General features: G+C 38.5%; 1 protein-coding gene across 1 annotated transcript in view; it reads right to left on the bottom strand.

Annotated features, from left to right (window-relative positions):
- Positions 1-6,281: 6,281 nt before the first annotated feature.
- The window catches only part of trpc5a (transient receptor potential cation channel, subfamily C, member 5a), a 175,289-nt gene continuing 161,229 nt past the window's right edge, over positions 6,282-20,341 (bottom strand). Inside the window, exons 15-18 of the mRNA XM_047386544.1 lie at positions 19,333-19,542; positions 15,240-15,281; positions 11,565-11,654; positions 6,282-10,116 (exon numbers count right to left, since the gene is read on the bottom strand). Coding sequence (XP_047242500.1) covers positions 9,100-10,116; positions 11,565-11,654; positions 15,240-15,281; positions 19,333-19,542 — 1,359 coding nt within the window. The 3' untranslated portion in view covers positions 6,282-9,099. The remainder of the gene's footprint in view (positions 10,117-11,564; positions 11,655-15,239; positions 15,282-19,332; positions 19,543-20,341) is intronic.

Raw genomic sequence — 20,341 nt, 5'->3', positions numbered from 1 at the left:
TTGAAGAGGATTTTCCTCTTCATCAGATCTGTGAGGATCATCCCACCCTGTCAAGTGTTTATAAAATCTTTTTTTTCCATTCTTTTTTGTCAGAAGAGGTAGAAGGAAGCCCCCTGACTGGATGTCAGTTAAACCTCAGTGTGAGTTATGGTCTCTTACGGGCTCTAAAAATGACTTGAGCTACAGCTCTGGGTTTCTGTCTTAGGCTGTTTTTACCGAAGATTTGAACCTGCCATTTCGTATTTGACAGTTAGAAATCAGACTATAGTGAAGAAAAGTATTCCCTTGCGAATGAATTTCTTTTTTCAGTTTTGTCAGTGTTTTGGAGGAACTTTTTATTCTTTAGTTTTAACCAATTAGTTTTTCTCTGCTGATTTAAAACAAACAAGGAAATAAAAGTAAACTTTTTGTTGTCTTTAGGGTTTCAAACATTTATATGGAGAAACAATTTTAGATTTGAAGAATTAATCACTTTTGAAATCAGTCCCAAATGGTGTTTAAAGCTTGTTTCGACTGTGAGAGCAGCCTGGACTCTCGGTTTTTCATGCTTGCTTTCTTAAGGCTAGAAACAAGAGAATTCAAACCCCATAAAAAATCTGATACAGGAGAGTTTTCTAAGGATGCCTTTATTAAAGAGTCAACAACGTGCGCTAGCCGTCCAGTTCTAGAAAAATAACACAGTCATACATTCATCCATGTGGAAATCCATAAAAACAAAGAAAAACAAGGACAGTTTTTATTCTTAAAGCTAAAAATCCCTTTAGTAGGTTTGAGGGGAACCTGAATGATGCCGTGTGCAGTGAATACCGTGTATGTGTGTGTGTCTGGATCTGTGTGATGAATAGACAAGTCAATTATTTTCCCGTTTGAAAAAAGAAAAAGTTAAAGTTTTAAATCAAGTTCAGGTTTTGAACAACTCCTAAAAAAGTGACAAAACACTGAAGTAAAATATACCTAAACTGCAAGAGCTGATATCATTCAGGGGGATCAGTGCAGGAATTTTATGAGGCTGTTGGAGAATCATATTGAAAATGTCATTTTCAGAAATAAAACATTACAAATGTCATGAGGTTTGTCTAAAATACGACAGTGAAAAGTCATAGAAGGTCTGGAATAACTTAACATGCTTGGAATAGATTGGACAAGAAAGTAAATGAATAAATAGGTGGAGAAAGGATGGATGGATGGACAGATAAATTGACTGTTGGTGGTAGGCCAATATATAGCATGTTTACTCTCATAGATGATTAAGCTAGCTATGTTTGTCATTTTGTCATGTGCGAACAAAACCCACAGAAAAACATTGTTCTCCTGTTTTATTAATAGAAACTTTGTTTGGACTGTAATTTAATAACTAATGTTGAGGGGAAACCCTACACATCTTACGCAGATGAGTGCTGTGAGTTGTAGGCCACGCCCCTTTAGTCCTGCTATCCGAACTGTATGATCTAAACGCACACATTATCCGAGTTGAACTATGTTAAAGGACTAAAGTTGATGGATACCCAGTGAGGCTTGACATCTCAATGGCTTTAGTCATGCAACACGGGTGGCTTGGACAAACCTTAGTCTGGGCAGATGCAAACACAAGCTCCTCTCCTTTGCTACCCCACCAATTAAGACCAACAACAGGTGAGGTGTTTTTTTGATTCACAAATATTGCATTATTTTATCATTCATGTCAGTGTGTAGCATGCAGCAGTCTACGGGGGATACGCTTCATTAGAAGTGAGTGACAGGTGTCAAAAAGACACAGTTACTAGTCTGAGCCAAAGAAAATGGAGCAGCGTCCGGATACCCTTTCCTGATGACAGAAAGGTAAAGCTAAGTTTAACATTTGTCAGAAAAATATGTCATATTGTAGCAAAATGGCCTCAGTGTGATTTTTAAGTTAATGTAGACTGGTGATGCTTATTCAACACATACCAAGGAGTGAATTGGAAGCACTTCACTACCATTGCGCAGTCAGCCTGTGACCTGTATCAACTGGTCTTTTTAAAGTATTTATTAATATGTTGTACTTGAATTGCAAAGCAACGTTTAGCAATAGCAGCATAAATAAAATGATCCACATTCCTGAGACTGTATATTGTGTTCAATTGTGCCTGATTTTGCTAATTTCATTCTTACTTAAATGCATTTTCTCAATAAGTCTGTTGTATAATTTGCTGATGTGGTATATACAAATTAACCAACTCTTCTCAGTTTACAATTTGCTCGACAGCAAAATGAATGACGTTTTTTAATATAACAGTAAATAAATTCAGGCAGTGAAGGGGTAATATGTGCTGATTTTGCCCCATATTTTGCCCCATCCATCCTTTAGTCATCATTTCCCAGGTAAAATGGATAAGGCTGACTTCTGAAAACGTTTTGTAAACAGGCCAGTCTTGAAAGAGTTTTTTGAAAGGAATGGATCCACAATATTTCGCTCCCCTTAAAGACCCACAATCCCATCTCTACTGATGCCACAATCTTTAGGTGCTATCTGCTCGCTATTGGAAGCAGAATATGGGTCATTACCCCTCAACCATGGCATCATATCAATACCTACAATCATTGTGGTTCACAGTATGAAACGTGGAGTTACTGAAATCCAAAGCGGTGACGTAAACAATTACATAGGCGGTGGTGAAGTTACAGGCACATCACATACTAGTGGTTAGGTTGCTGTCCATATGGGACAGTAAGTCTTGTGTGTGAATGATTCCCATTACAGAGGTCACCCAGTGTTATTAAAGTCCACTGAAGGCTGCTGCTGCCGCCTCGATTTACAGTCCAACCTGCAGTTGATCAGCGAGCACAGCTACGTGTGATTCTAAATAATTCAGTTGAACTGCCTTTTCCTTCCTAGCTACTGCCTGTTCTTATTTGTGTTTAGACCCTCAGTATGTACATGTCGAGCTGTAAGAGGACACTTCTTCTCTAATAATTTCCAACCTTCTCTTCTAATTTCTCCTCCTGAAATATTGCGACTAAATGTCTCAGCTAAAAGGAACGTAACTTGAATCCTGAAGCAAGGAGAAGTCACAAAACAAAGCAGGTGCAGACGAATGCTTGCTAGATGTGCAGGGGTCGAATCTAAATCAGTCACGATGAATCAGGACCTCAGCAGAATCTAATCATGGACTCTGAGTGGATCGATCAGCCTGCAGCACCCTGTAAAGACCCACATGGGATCAGAAAGACATTGCTGATACTGATTTCTCATGGCCATTGATTATCCATAGCGCTCCAGTAAGTAATTGTGATATTATTTTCTGCAATTTTAAAACTAATGCTGCAGTAATGACATCTCTTTATTTTAGCTGAAGAGTCTTTAAAATCTCACTTTCCAATCGTCTCGGACACATCCCATAAGATTTATTGGTTTCCATCACAGTGACTGATTAAGGATGATTGAAAAGCCAACTCTGTGGTCCACAGTCCTGATTAGAGGGTGGTAAAATGCAGAGGATCCGGGCATTTTCTTTGTTTGCCATAAATAGACATCATTATATGTGTTACAGGATATCTTAGACAGTGGAAGTCATCACCAGAAAGGTCTCCTTTACAACAAAGTTCTTAACCTACAATGGATTAGAGCAAATATGAATAAAGAAGGATGTTTTTCAGGACTTCGTTGCAATCAAAGTATAAGGTGTTTTGAAAAAATTAAAATATCACAGAACTAAAATCAACCAAATTCAATTCTTAAGAATAAATAGAAAATAAATTCAAACTGCAATTTTCAAAAAAGGAAATAATTTATTAAGTGGAAAAAACAGCTATCCAACCCAAGTTGGCCCTAATTGTCCCCTAAACCTAATTACTTGTGCCACCCTTGGCTTAAACTACTGCCATCAGGCATTTGTGAAAACTGGAAATGAGTCCTCTGTGGAGGAATTCTGCCTCAGCTAATCCAGCTATATTGGAGGTTTTCTTGCACATACAGCCAGTTAATGGTCATATCACCGCATTTCAGTTAGATTTAAGTCCAGACTTTGACTAGGCACTCCAAAGCCTTATTTTTAGACCATTCACTTTCTGGTGTGCTTTGCATTGTTTTGCTGCATAAATCAAGTGAGCTTGAGTTTAAGCTGCAAAGGAGCGTCAAACCTTTGCACTACCACCATCATGTTTGACCGTCAGTATGTTGTTCTTTTCTGAAATGTTAGTTTTACACCAGATCTACATGGACACACATCTGTCAAAAAATTCTACTTTTCCAATATCAGTCCTCAGAATATTTTTCCAAAGTCTTGAGGATCATCAAGATTTTCTGTTGGCAAATATGAGATTGACCTTTTTGGTCTGCAGTAGCTTTTGTCTTGGAACTCTCCCAAAGATGTTATTTTTGCCTGGTCTGGTTATTGTTAAAACTTGAACACCTACTTTACCTGAGGCAAGTGAGGCATTTTAGATGTTCTTGGTTCTTTGTTGACCTCCTGTATGGGTTGTTGCTGCTCTCTTGGGAGTAATTTTGGTTTCCACTTCTGGGAAGGTTCACGACTGTTCCATGTTTTCTCCATTCGTGGACAATAGCTCTCACTCTCTCATTAACTTACCTGAAGCCCTGCCGGTTCACTGTGGACATGTCTCGGCATGAGGCCAGCATGGCCAGTCCTGCATCAAATGCTCCACGACAGCAGTGACTGCTGCTCCCACATCATAGAAGTGAGACCTGCAGGTTCGGGAGTCCTTAACTTTTACTCTCGAACAATCACCAAGGCAGAAAATTTTCTTTTGTGGAGTCCACAAACTATTGTGTGTCTGTTCAGAAATTAGAAGTGAGTGGGGTTATTCCACTGACGAAAGCAGCAGTAGGACTTCCCAGGAGTTCTGCACTTGAGTTTCTTATAAATTATTAAATGTTCTGGCCAGAATCAATTTTGTTCTTTCCACCTTGAGTAAACACACTAATTTCGCTTTTGTTTTGAGTATAGTACATGTCTTAAGTCTGATGTGAAGGGGACCTAAAGCTTGAAAACATATTAGAAACCCCATCATGTTAAGCATGTTCTGATGTATGTCCATTTTCTCATTTAAAAACTGCAGGTAGTGCCTCTTTTAATTCCTTCTAATTTTTGTTTTGGTTCATCTTATGTAGCATCCAGTTTGATTACCACACATCCATATGTTAAAATCATAGTGCATGATAGTCAGATCCATTCACATGACTTAGCTAGCTAAACAAAAATAAACAACTTAGCACTTAGCTAAATAATATTGATATACAAGCAGGTAAAACAGTTTTATGTTGTTAACACACTACTTTCTGACTTAAGCTAGTAATGTTTTTTAAGCAACTCCATTAAGCAGCAAAGTAGATCTTAATTAGCTAGCTGCTAACGTTAGTTAGTGAACCAAGCCACTAAATCATTGCTGGTTGTATTAAATTTCCACCTGAGCAGTAAAATTAAACAAAAATCGAAAAGGTTTCAAACAACCATTAAAACTCTTCTGGCGACTCCTCTGGAACCTCTGAAGATCATTGTGCAAAGGAGGATTCTTCATAAAATGAAGAACATAATGGAGAACCCTGAGCATCTTCTTCATGAGACTGTCCTACAACAACAGTGTCTTCAGTCAGAGGCTTCTGCAGATCTGCTGTAAGACAGACCGCTACAGGAGATCCTTTCTGCCCACAGCCATCAGCATCTACAGCAGCTCTTTGAAGAAACCTGCATAATGAGCTACAACAAGATGTAATTTCCCTTTGGGATTAATAAAGTATTTTTGAATTTGATTTAAAAAATTTCAACTAGCCGATCAGTTTATGAAAACAGTAGCATGTTTAGCTACAAAGATACAAACTAACCTACTCAGATTTGGGACAGACAGCCTCCAGGAACTTTTATACTTCCCAAACCTTATGTTTTAAGTATAAAACTGTATTTATTAACTGTCTACTGTGACTCAATCTCCTAAGAAAATGTGTGGAAAGTCAGTTAAAGCAAAAGTTGATGTCACAGAGCAGATGCCTGTCTTCTTTATTGTCGGTGAGATGTAAAATGCCAAACGACTGGTTGACGTTTAAGACTAAGGACACAAATGTGCTGCTGCTGCCAGGAAGCAGCAGGGAGCACTGTGGTTTCTGACACCGCACAGTGGAGCTCTGCGCTTCCGGCCGTGACATTACAGGATGCTGAGCAGATAATGGGGTCTCCATGGTTGCAAATGTGACATTTTGGGACGTTGATTCATTGGCATGTTGAGGCTTTTTGACGCCAAGACTGCCAGCAGCAATGTAACAGGGTCTGCCAGAGGGAAAAAAAAATAAATGCAAGGACAAAGATGAGAAATAATGGATGTAAAACTTAAATGAAAGAAAAAGAGACATGATGTCAGGGATGACTCCTGAGAAATGAAACAAACGGCATAACATTTGACCAGAAGCTATTCATCACACCTGCTGTATGTATGTGTGTGTGTGTGTTGTAGGTAACTGTGTTTTTCTGATCAAACATGCATAATTTCTCTACTTCATTGCCGACAGTATCATATTATCCAAAGTAAAAGTTAACAGCCTCTGCTCATGCCAACCTTTTGAAGTCGCAGTCTAAACAACTTGAAGATAAGAAAAAATATGATGAAATTCTGGTGAAATTTGCATTTAAAACAGAATTCCCAGACAGACTAAAAGGCAAACTTGTTCCTGTTCATGTCCATCCACTACTCATTCAATTAGAGATTCCTGTCCCATTTCCACTCATTCTATTTTTCATTCCTTTATCTTCTTGCTCCTTGATTATTCTTTCCAAGAAAAGCTTCTCTTCACTCACCATACATCTCTGTTCACCAGGTTAAAGTGTACTTATTAAGGAAGAGCTGAACGAGAAGCCCTGGTACTGTCGGCAACTCAAACAGAAGCAAAGACAGTCTAAAGAAACCGTAAAAGTCGTCATTATTGTTATTATTAGCAGAGCAGTCTCTTATTATTATTATTATATTCTTAATTATTATTACTAGTATAACTGGTGTTAGGATAAAATAAAGTTCCTTGGCCCTTGTTGATGCAGAGAGAGAGGTTGCAAACTATTACAGCAGAGCACTGGTTTCATGCTGCTCCCTTTCATCCCAGAGATCCAGTTGGACTTAAATCCATCAGTCCACAGGTAAAGGTGGTAGGGGGTGGGGTAATTCCACTTAAAAGCATGGAGCTTTTATTTTGAATATTCCATTTAGGGATAAATGGGTAGTTCCATTCAGGCTTGGGTGGTATCATCCAACATCCAATAGCATTTCCATCCAAATTTATTCCATTTCCATGTTTGGTTCTAAGGAAAGTGCGTTGTGAGTTGAAAACAAGCAGGAACTTCTAAAGGTATTTCCTCTCCAAAAGATCTCCTTAGCTCTTTGTAATTCCATCATTTGTTCAAACTTTCCAGAGGTAATGAAGGAAATTTCAGAGTTTTTGTTGAAATGCTGTCCTTTAGTCTTGGAAAATGTTTATGAAAACAGTTTGCTTTGACTGAATCAGACTGTGCAGAAATACAATGTAGCTGCTCAAGAACCATTTTCATGGTTTACCTCTATTATAAATCTAAATTTTTCATCTTAGCACAAATTGTGTCAATTTGTTTGTGTGACAAAATAAATCTGGCTCCATATTGTGAAGTTTTCAAATCTATTTATCCTTTTCAGACAAAGGCCATAAGCAAGCATTACACATGCTATTAATGTCACATTTGAGTTGAAAAGGTAAAAATTTGGCCTGAAAATAGTTTGAATAGTTTCAGAATGTTTCTGGAATATTTTAAAAGTATCTGTACTATTGTCCTGTCATTCAGATTGCAGTCTGGAGCCATGTTCTGATGTTTCGAAGTAAAACTCCCAAATGTTATGTTTTACAACACGTAAAATGTATTCTGGTTTTGTAACTTTTATATGATTCCTTTCCTTTTTGGTTGCTCTGAGTAATTTCAGCTTGAATACATACTCTAGAATATTTTAAGCATCTTTAAATCCTGTTCAAATGAGACCTGAGTTTCTTACAGTAGTTAGCTAGCTAACTAAAAATTAGCTAGTTATTGGCTGACTGGATAACACTGGTTCAGTAGTTCACAAACCAATCAAACCAAATCTTTCAAGCTATTTTGCTTGTTAGCAACTTCTTAAGCCAGGTTAGCAACTAGGTAGTTAAGTAACTGCTAGTTGACAAACTCTTATCCCTCTATGGGAATGACCTAGTCAACAGAAAATTTGTCACTAACAACCTAAATTCCTTGATAAGAGCTAGCTAACCTAAGTTAGTAAATTGGTTACTCAACTAGCTAGTTTGGTAACTAGCAGTTCGCATTAGATACTCACCTAAGTGATAATCCAATCTATTCATTAAATATTAGCTAGCTAGTTGCTAGCAGAATTTGGTTCAGTAGCTCGCAAACTTTTTTTTCTTTAATCAAAAGATTGCTTTAAACTGTGCACTGTCATAGGAAAAATTTTTAGTTTAACTGTAACCACAAAAAATTTTGTAAATTAGCAAATAGCAAAATGACATTATCTTAGTTATTAGAAATTATCCAACCTAAAGAACTTTATCAACTAATTAGCGCTATGTTCGCTAGTTAGTTGTTAACTTTACAAACAGTAAGGTCCATTTATGGAACCTACCTAGCTGTTCTAAAACTAGCTAGTTATGGCCCATCTTGATTACATTGGCTATCTGGATAGCAAACCAATATTACATCACTAACCTACATCCCTTGTTGGAAAGTAGCTAACCTCAGTTAGAATCGTCATTCAGCAACTTCAGTTAGCAAGCTGGTTAGGCAATTTCTAGTTAGCTAGTTGCTAACTTTGGTCACAGATCCATTGGTCTACAGCAAATCATCCCACATATCCAGTTGATCAGAGCCCTTAAATAGTTAAACCAACAACAGAGGACATATATATTTTCCATGACACCTGAAAAATCCCCACAAGGTTTCAAACTGTCTCCATAAACATCTACCATATCAGATCCTTCCTCCCGTCTCAGTGGGGAAAGTTGAAGATCAAATAAATCCAGAATTGATCATGCAGAGATCCAAAAACTCCATGCTCCTCTCTCTCTGTATCATGCCGTTTTTCTATGTATTCAGCAAACAGCCAAAGAAAAACAGTTTCAGCTTTTTCCTATAGCTGTGTGGTAACAGAGTCCTCTATGACATCACAGCTGTCCTCTAAGACATCATCGCATGGTCCCACCCACCCTCCCATCATCATCATCATCCCCCCTCCTCCTCCATCAATACCACCTTCACCTGCCCGTTCTATGCCTTCACCCTGGAAAACGTCCTCGCTTGAGTCCAGAAGTCGCGAACTGGACTCGGACATGTTGGAAGCACAGTGGAGGGATTGGCAGGGGCAAGGGGGTGGGAGGGGCAACATCAGGAGCGAGTCCCGCCCATTCGTTCTCAGTGGTGAGAATGATGGAGTGTCCACTGAGCGACCCACCTCGTTCAGGTGAGAATCGCTTCTGGTGACGTCACTGAGTCCGAAGTCGGAGTGGCTGTGGCTCCCCAGGGGGCGGAGCAGCCCATCAGAAATGGTATATGAGGATGGGGACTGGAGAGGGAGCGGTGTGGGTGGGGCTTTGCGTTTGGAGCGTGAAAACAGGTAGGAGAGGCGTTTGAAAGAGTCTGTCTTTGCGTTCTGACCTGAAAGGCGCTGCAGGCGACTCCTTGTGCGAGCAAGTGATGACGATAAGGTAGAGGAAAATGATGAAGATGGTGAGGGGAGAACATTGGTTGAGGTCGGAGGCATGACAGCCGTCTTTAGCCCATTGCTCTTTGGTTTCCCCTCCTCTTCCTCCTCCTGTTCTCCCCAGCCCACTCTGTCCTCCAGCCTCCCCTCCTCTGCTTTGTCTGTCTGTGTCATTCCAGAAATGGAGCGCACCAGCGCAGACACACCAAGCGTCAGTGCTGGCCTTCTGTCGTCCTCCACCGGGTTGGAGAAGGTGACACTCTTTGACTTTTGGACTCCAACTCCTCCTCCAGTGCCATCACCCGATTCACTATCATCCTCTGATGCCATGGCGCCATCGTCTTTTGTGGTCTCGCTGGATGAAGAGTAGTGTCGCCGGGGAGGACGCCGGTTGCCAAGGAGATCCAACACTTCATAGCGGAAACTCGAGATATCCTGCTTCAACTCCTGCACAGAGATAGAGAACCACAAATTTGTTTATGAGAACAATGTTTAATATTATCCTACATTGCCAAAAGTATTTGTCTGTCTACTTTTACATTAACTTTGAAGACATCCTTTTCTTAATCCATAAGGTCCAATTTGTTGATGGACCTACGATTGCCAGCAATAGCAACTTGAACTATTCTGTAAATATATTCCACAAGGTTTAGGAGTGTGTTCATAGGTAGATGAGAAAACCAGAATTGCAGCCCAGTAATGCATCCAAAAGGTGTTCAAGGAGGTGCAGGCCAGTCAAGTTTCTCGACACCAGACTTTATGTACCTGCAGCCATGGAAGTGATTGTAACACTGGAATTCATTAAATTGTGTGACCCAACACCTTTGGCAATATAGTGTATATCTTGAGCCAATACAGATGAACCAAGGTTCATTTTCAAGCCCTAAATGGTTTAGTCAACATGAAAGAAAATGATTTTTCTTTACAAATAGCAAAGTTTAGTAATAGCTGGGAGTCCTCTCTGTTTTGGTTTGGTGTCACTTCTTAAAGTTGCGCTACACAACGTTGCATTGCACACTTAGTTCCGCACATAAAAATGTTATGTGTTCAGGTTTAAACCAGTGCTGTATTCATTCTGTACATGTGTACTGAACCAACTGGGCTGTATGGGATGATTTTAGTACAAATACGTGTACCGTTACACCCCTATGTTTATCCCTCTTCTTGCAAGATTTCTATTTTCTTGCAAAAACAGATCCATATAAAGTCCTTAAAGACACCACAAAGGTTAAAATCAGGTGGCTACTACTTACTAATCTTACTTTGGCTTGACTTATCGATTACAAACGTAGAACATGGTTTTAATCCTCAGATAACATGTTATTTACACATTAACTGAGCAGACAAACTTAATTGGTCTCTGCCTATTTTGGATTAATAAAAATATGCACGCTCAAACACGTAGACTTCAGAAGAGAAAAGTGATGCAGTTCGATGTGCACCTGATGTTGTTTATGCTTTGAAAAGCCCAAAGGAAGTTTCTACTTCAAAGCAGCTCAAGGCTGGCCTCCAAAGGCATCATGGGAAATCTACAGAGGAGGTAAAAACACTCCAAATGATTTATGGCTCAGAAAAATTGGGAGAAGAATAAAGAGCCCTTGTCAGGGAAGATTCTGAACAGCAGATTTTGGACAGGAAAACTGAGAAAGTGGACATCTGGTTGTTATTAAAAGTCCTTCACAAAATATTTGGTGCAATAAAAGGCACCTCTACCCTTGGTATCAATAAACTGCTTACTGAAGAGCTGACATAAACAGACTCTGTGCAGCTGATGTTGGTGCAGTTCAAGTTCTGCAGAGTGCTGAGATACAGAACAAGAAAAAGACTTGGTTAATCGTAGACATTTTTGGCTGTGCAGCAGCTTTCCATGCCAACAGTGGCTTCTCCACACTCACCTTAAAGTTTTCCTCTGTCAGCCCTTCATCTGTTTTGGCACTCCGTATCATGGCGGCCACATATCTCTTGACCAGATTTCGAATCACTTCCTGTTGATGAAAGTTCAAGTAATTACTACCGTTAGCAGTAGCTCTGCTTTAATGCCCATAGAACACAATGGTACCAAACTGAAACCCACAGTATATATATGAAAATGGATGAATGGATGAATTAACATTATATAGAATCTTAATTTAAATATCTTGGATATTTTATACAGTCGCCCCATGATGGGCTGGCGACCTGTCCAGGGTGTACCCCGCCTCCCATAGACTGCTGGAGATAGGCACCAACTTCCAGAAACTAGAAAATGACTGACTGATTTTATACAGTCAGATTGCAAATCAATACAGACAGAGTCAATTGCTGGCTCAGTTATATAAAAAAAACATCTCCAAACTTTTTAATGTTTAATATGTCATCAACACTAAAGAGCAGCATGGTTCTTTAACTGTTCTTGTCTCATTAACTAATCAGCCAGTGATGTGGGTCAGTCCCATTGAATTACCAACCCAAAAAAAATTTTCACAAGCATTTGGTGCCGAGTGGGTGGTTATTCAAAACCTGATACACACACTAACACACAGGCACCGGCCTACAGTCAACACTTGTGAGTGCCAAACAGGACGGTCTGGCATGCTGTCACTCAGCACCTCTGCCAAAAGCACACCACACACTCTGCTAATGTGCAGCACACATTCCCACAACAAGCCTTTTAAAAGCATGGGTGGATATCAAAGGAACAATCAGCGTTGCCAAATACAAAGTACTGGCACCTCATTATAGATGCTCCTGCCTCAAAAGACTTGTTGCACAAATTCTTTTAAAAATTCCCTAAAACTGGACCTAGAAACAGCAGATTCAGCAGCCAGAAATATCACACTGTGTTCTGTTACCAACACAAGAGCTTAACTGTGTAGAGACTGCTCACTCTGAGTTGATTAAACATTAAAGCTCATCAATAATCTCATGCTGCTGCAACTTTTGATATACCTGAAAACGTAAAGTAAAAGGTGTTTTACATAAGCATGTTGTTGTTTGTGGATGAGCAAGAAAAATATTAAAAGCAATTGTGAAGCGAATGAGCTTAATGTTGTTCCACTACAGGGATGGACAATCATTTTTCTCAAAAGACCACATAGGAAGCTGTGAATGTTGAGAGCCGCGCCATTGGCTGAAGGCAATGTCCCCAAGTATACCTCAGAAAATAAACTGCAAATATAATTTTGTATTTTCTTCTGCCAGCAGCAGACATTGCAGATGAACAGCAAAATGTGACCCACAACACTGACAACCCCCTCAGGTCTCCTCATTTTGTGCTCCACCTCTTTCCTTCTGGTGCACAAAAAAGGGTGCAGGACTTTGACCGAACACAAAAATGGGCAGCAATACTAATTATCCACATTTTCTATATTTTTGCCTTTCCGTACGATAAAATATCTTCATCCAGTAGAAAAAGACAGATTTTCACGGCAACAGAATTCTCTATAGAAAATGAAAAGAAACCTAACAAATATTAATTAAAGTTATTGGTACAAACCCCCCCAAAATTTTTAATTTGCACACAGAATTAACACTTCCACATGCATTTTTGATTTATCATTATAACCCCAGCCAATAAGGACATCTAAAGGACCAGAAAATGTCCAAGTCTGTTCTAGTTATCTCAGTGAAACCTGGTTTAAACCTCTCCTTCCGTCTTCATAAACATGCGTCAGTAACCAGGCAGGAAAAGTAGCAAGATGATGTCTGATAGCACATTAGTTTTTGCAAGCATATGCATGGTTGAATATACAGGAAAATCAAAGGGAATAATTACTGCAAAAAGGCTGCATAGACTTAAAAAGTAACACATATAAGGTCAAACTTTGTGGTTTCAGTTGTTGCATTTGTTTCCTTTATGAAAGCTGTTCATGATTCAAAGGTACAGTCTTCATGATTTGTTGTGTGAAAGTATACCCAAGGCTTAAGAAATAAAATAAAACAGTGTCCCGTTTTTCTTCCATCACCCTCCTTATTTTGTCAGCAGCTAACTGTTGAGTCACAATGCTTTGAAATTTAAGTGCAAGCACAACACGCCATCACCTGAACAGTAATTAATTTAGCACCAGACTTCTCTTTCTCCCTTAATAAAATGGGATTGCCTTAGTTGGAGATGGCTAATCCAGTTAACTAATTGTGTTTACTTTCACTTAGACCCTGAGAAAAATGGTCTTTTAAAATTGATTTATTAAAAAAAGAACATTTTCTGCCCAGCTGAGACAAAGAAAGCAAAGAGAAGGAAGCTGTGCTGAGACAAACCAAAATGATCCTTCTAGTTTCAGTTCTGATGCTCCTGAAAAAAACCTGACGGCGATGTCAGAGTGAATCAAAATGCTCCTAGAGTCTGCTAATGTTTGAAAGACTGTGGACTTTTTATTTCTCTTTAGGTGTCAGCATCAATAGACAGTTTAATGCTTAGGGATACAAATCGACTTGTTAGAGCTATAGTTCTGTGTCTGTCTGGTTTACTCTTAAACTTCAGTAGAAAAGCAAAATAAGCTTAAAGACAGTGTCTGACTTAGTATTAAAACAAGTAATTGATTGTGATTAACAATCTACTAGGAAATGATTATTGATATATTTTAAATTATGATTTAATGTTGTCTTTTTAGCAATCTGAAATGCCTTTATCTTCAGCTATACAACAATATTTACCAATCATCTATTTTTATTGGGACAAATTGTCTTTGGCAACTAAGGGTGCATATTTTGTATGCTTATTAGCTTGAAAGTCTAAGCTAATTCACTGTTTTTAAGTAAATATGCTTTTGTAAATGTTTAGATTTACACATTTATTTCTATTTTATTATCAAAGAAATATGCGTCTTCCAGATTATGCAGGTTGTTACCTCCGTTTGAAGCGCAATCGATGCTGTGCTTCAATTGCCTTAGAAGAGTACTGTGTGTAAGGCTGATTTATTAACATACAAATTAGCAGGGGGGCAACCCTGCAGTTTTGCAAGATCATGGCAGCAAAGTACAAAACTTTTGTTTTTCCAAATAACTTAGTAGTACTTTTTATGTGTGGAAGAAGGGACCTCTGACTCTGTGGCCAGTGGATTTTTATAGAAAGTTCAAAACTACCAACTTCTGAGCTAATTGAAAAATTGAAGATATTTAAAATACCATAACTTTCTTCATTTGAAACCATGTATGTTTAAAACAGTTTGTGTTTTGTTATGCCAGACCAACTGGATGGATGGATGGATGGATGGATGGATGGATGGATGGATGGATGGATGGATGGATGGGACTGCAGCTAAAACATTGTGTGGTTAAATCAACCAGATACAATAAATGGAATGAAGCACAAACTGTTAATTAATGTGTACTTTCACTTTAAATAAATAAATAAGAGTATACTACACTACAGTGATACTAAAAGTATACAAAGAATTTGACAAATTCTGTACATATTTTCCTTTGTCTGTTACAATGATGACAAATACATTTATAATAAAAGGGTTGTATATACTGATTGAAACAAACAGATTGGAATATTTACACCATAACATATTACAATTTTCTTAGCAAATGAAACAAGGAGACTGAGGAGCACGTTATGCATTTCAAATTGAAGTGCTGGTACTGACCTGGTAATGTTGGTTCTGTATCAGACTGTCAGCATGACGCTCCTGTGAACAAATGAAAGGAGTATGTTATAATAAAAATAGCACAATGCCTGTACATTTATCATCACATCTCTCCCTGTTTCTGCTTTGGTTTATTTCACTCTCGGTTATTATTCCCCACCCTTCATTCATTGCTCTCTCCATCTCCTCTGCTCTCATTACTCTTCTCAGGAAGGCTGATATTTCACATAGAGGTCACTACAATATTAAATGCATTAACATCCCTCTCCTATCAGCACCAAACTAAAACGAAGTGAAGGGGTGACAGATTGCTGTTGGCTGAAAGAACCACACTTCTGCAGCCAGGAGCGACCATATTATACAGGTGCTGAGTAATGGACTTCAGTTGATCATTTCTCACCATTAAACATTGATAAAAACATTATGTAGAGCAATTGTACACATTCTGCTTAAATTGGCAGCAACAACAGGTCTCATCTGGAATCTGAATATATTTGCTCTATAACATCTGTCCTACCACTTGAAATGCTCGATCCAGTTGAATCAAGAGTACTGGAAATAAAACAAGGCACAATGGACCTGGGTAAAACATCATTAACACAGAAGAAACATTGAAGAAACCAGTCATATCATCATTCAAATCTGAGATAATCTGTGATGTTTGCACAGTTTATCTTTGGTAACTTTGTTTATCATTTATATTTATGTTTGACTTTATGGACCTTTTAGCAGGAGAAAATAATAGAAGCAGACTCCTGCTTAACTGCACTAAAACATACATTTTTTGGGAAGGCTGAACAAGAAGCTTGATTTGTCCATTCCAAAACCCATGTTAATGTATGTTTGGTATCCTTGCCCCGTTGAAAAAGCCAATTATATCTCATGTTCAACCATCTGACCTAAACTGTCCCCCTCAGAATAAGTTTAATTGGTTTTGATGTTTAGTACAACCCAGACACGACCAAGACCCAAGCCTGCCATGAACTGGAAGCTGCTGCAACACGAGTGTTGCTGTCCGCAGTGGAGCCAACATGCACTGAGAAGGGGCTGACCAAGACCAAGATATAAACCCTTTCTCTAAAATGGGCACCTTTAAGCTCAACTACAATTTGCAACTACCCCCATGAAAAAGCTAAATGCCTTACAAATTCATCAATCCATGCTGGGTTCGAATCCGCCCTTTCTCCAGGCACTCCTGCTTCCTCACTCAAAAACATCAAAAAACATGACTGTTAGCTTAACTGGTTACTCTAAATAGGTTAGGCAAAGCTTAATTTTATATCAACAACTTTTTCTTTTGACTTTTACACAATTTCCAAAATTTGGCCAATTATCAGAGTTGTAACAGATAATAAAACCAAACTTAAAATAGAAAAATATATCAGTTTATTTTTCTCATTTTAATATTGAATTTACAACACTGGTTTTCTCTTGAGAGACCATTTTTATATTTTATATTAAGTACGTTTTGATAAGTAGCTGTGATTGGTTTCAGCGATTTTTTTCAGGTGACACCAGATCCACACAAAAAAATGGAAATAAGCCGCAAACAACAACCTAATTCTTCAGTGGTTAGAAGTAAATAAAGCTCGTTTAAGAAATAAACTAAAGCGTGAAAAACTACACTTCTTTTTCATAGAAATTCATTGTCTTTCACATTTCATGCTGTTGTGTTCAGTTGCACGTGTTAATTTTAATTCTTGTTCAGTTTCATATTCAGTGTTTCACACTCATCTGTCCTCTCTTCTTCCTGCTGTTTGATAACAAAAACATTTCTATCTGGAGCCACCCTCCCCACATCTTCCTCTAAATAATGTCTTTCCTTACAGAACAGTCGTTGCTTTCGCTGCCTCACGCTGCTCTGCTGCTTCTCTATGGTCATGCACATAAACACAAACTCTCTCCTGCGATCAGATCTTTGCAGAGCTGTGTGCCTCTGTGAACCTACGTGGGCTGCTTGGCTTATATAACTCAGCTGACTTCAGTTGAGGTGAACACGCCAGCTGCAGTCAATGCGTGTGTGTGATGTTGTGAAAAAGCCTTATCAGTGTGTGGTGATGGCTTTCGATGTCTCTCCAAATGACTGGACTGTTACATGTGTTTATCAGTACATGTTTATCTGTCGATGTTCCTTCTGGACGTTCAGACACACAGCTGATGCCTGTCATGGGTGGTGGGATTCTGTTAAATGTCTTACTCTGAGCTCCCTAGAGGAATAGTTTGCCATTTTCTCACCTGCACCAGACGTCAGACAGAGAGACCTCAGCTAGGACAATCAGGGGAAAAAACTTTAATACAGGAGTCAAGCTAAACACATTTGAGTGAAGCTAACACTTATTTGGAGCTAACTGCTACTATAAGTCAAGCTATCATTTTCTTAGACACGCAAAACCAGCTTCTCAGAGACATGCCAACAGCTACCCAGAGTCAAGCTAACCGCTTTAAAGTCAAACTAACAACTACAAATAATACAGCTAACAGCTATCCATAGCCAAGCTAACAGTTATTAGTAGTCAGAGATATAATCGATTGTTTGTGTGAGTCTGATTAAAAACCGAAAGAACAGTTCGCTGGAGAGACCAAACAAAAGTTGCAAGACTTCGATGATCATGGGTAGGATGCCCTTATTCTTGGTGTAGGCAGCAACACTGACATTGTTTTGGTTTATCAGGCGTGAAAAGAAAAAGGGGATAAGGGGAGCACACCTGTCTAATCAAGTGACAACCTTTTATTTCCAGTCAGTGGTGGCTGCTGCCTCTGAGCTTCACAGTGAATGATGACACTCGCATCAGGACAATCTAACCAGACTGCTCAGGAAGTTAATTACGGTAAGTCTTTTAATTTTTTTTTACATCCAGTAAACTCCATTAGTCTCTCTCTCTGTTAAGCAATTTATTATTTTCCCGCTCTTGCTGTAGCATTTATCGGGGTTGGTCTGCTAAGCACAATTACTTTCTTTCTGATTTGCTGCCAGTGCAAATCATAATAATCTGTTTTCAAGCAAATAAATCTTCTCAGTTGCTGTAATTAAAATAAAAAGAGCCATAACAGCAGTTTAGTCTGGAAAATCAGAGCCTAATTAAGTCAACAAACAGAGCATACATTTGTTTTTTAAAGATTTTTTAAGAGCTAAAAAAGGAAAAAACATGTTTGTTTAAATTCACTGTTCTTTGCTTTTAAATGATGTAATCTTTGGATATTCTTTTGTTTCTATTTTGACAAAAATATTCTTATATTTTTCTACAATTTGGTTTGTTATTTAGCTTAACAATGAAGCATTGTATTCTAATCCGTGCAAGTTTCAACTCAATTACCCTGCAGTTTTTCGCTGGGGTCAAATAATGTAATACATAGCTGTGAGTTTATTATCATCAAGCATTTATAATATTTTCTTTGGCTCAACTTTTCTAATTAAATAACTGTCGCTGCTGATACAACGAGCTGAATATAGCATGATTTATGATTGTGAGCTGTTTGTTTGGAGATGTGACCTCCTTGGATTAATCTTTCGTAATACTCTCAGCGGTAGCCCATAATTCATATATTATGGGTGTAAATGAAACCTGCTGCTGAGGAACCAGACACAGATCTGCTAGATAAGTTGTTTTTTTTACTTTTTAAAATATCATGGATATAGAACAGTATTTTAATATTTATATATTCCTTTTATAAAGGTAGCTGTGGATGATACAGTACTGTGCAAATGTTTTAAGCCATATTTATTAGACTGGGCACCAGAAAAAGTGTTTGCACTAGTGCACCCACACTTTAAATGGCATTTTTTATTTATTTCCAATGCAAATGTACGTATGGTAAAATAAATTACGAAATTTAAATTCATCGAATTCATCATTAGTAGCAGTAAATTTTAAAGATTACTTTTTAGTCACTTTATTTACAAAAAAATATTTATTCATTACAAACAAACCAGGCTGTTTAAAACAAGCAAATGACAATAACTTGAAGAAGCAAAACAAATAATGCTGATCTGATGAAACATGGACACGAGCAGTGTGTGAAAACATCCACTGATCCTCCCCTCTGACCTCTCTACAGCTGGAGTGATAGGACAATCTTTAATTCTGTTACTCACTGTGAACTCTCGCAGGTTTTCACATTTGTGTGAGAGCTCCCCGGGCGGCTGGCCTCTCCTGCACAGCTTGTTGTGGAGCCACATCAGCAGGTACCAGAAGGACTTTGGGCTGGGGATGATGTTGAACGGTGGAGGCAACGTGCCGCCTTCGTCAAAGTAACTCATCCACAGCTTGGTGCGGGCAAACTTCCACTCAATGTCGGCGTGGTCCTGGAAGACAAGAAGAAGTCTCTTAAATCCAGAGGATGTTTAATTATTTCTTCACGATGCAAATGTTGTTTGGACATGGTGTGACTGATGTTCTATTGAAAACATACAATAACCTCAAGGTTTTAGACTGGTTTTATAGAGTCACGTGGGTTTCTCATATATGTGGAGATTGAGTGCCTCAAAATCCAAAATATTAATATTGGTAAAGGTGTGCGAGTAAGATAATATTGCTAATACTGCATGGCAAAGTTGGATAATTTGTAAATGATTAATTTGTGAACTTAAAACTCTGCTTTGTTTGTATTTTAACGTCAAGCACAATCTCTTACATGGGTTTTTGAATCTCCATGAAACTGGGGATATCAGACATGGGGAAACATGGGAGCTTCAGTGTAAGGCCTTCCTAATTTAGTGGACCAGATGTATGTGTTGGACCAGATGTATTTATTGGACCACTGTCCACGCAAACATTCAATCATTTGCTGTAACTGACTGTTTCTATCCGGATCCTCTAATGTTAGGTGTTTGAGTATTATTTCATGTTTCTATTTCTTAATTTATTTGATTATATTCTCTTGGTGTAGCCATTCTAATTCATCGCCTAGATTACTTATTTCTTAGTTTTTTTGTGTTTTGTTACATTTAGATATTTCTGTTAGATTTCTTCCTGTGTTTTATCTCTGCGCAGATTCTGCCCATTACTCTCTACTCCCTCAGCTCCTCTGCCTTCTTTGTTCTCAGCTGGTCCCCATTTCCACCTAATTGCTCTCACCTTCTTGCCATGCCTTCTCCTGATTCC

The sequence above is a fragment of the Girardinichthys multiradiatus genome, chromosome 14 (assembly GCF_021462225.1).
Source record: "Girardinichthys multiradiatus isolate DD_20200921_A chromosome 14, DD_fGirMul_XY1, whole genome shotgun sequence".
Taxonomy (NCBI): Eukaryota; Metazoa; Chordata; class Actinopteri; order Cyprinodontiformes; family Goodeidae; genus Girardinichthys; species Girardinichthys multiradiatus.
The sequence above is the reverse complement of the archived record's forward strand: the minus strand, read 5'-3'. Positions and strand labels throughout refer to the sequence as shown.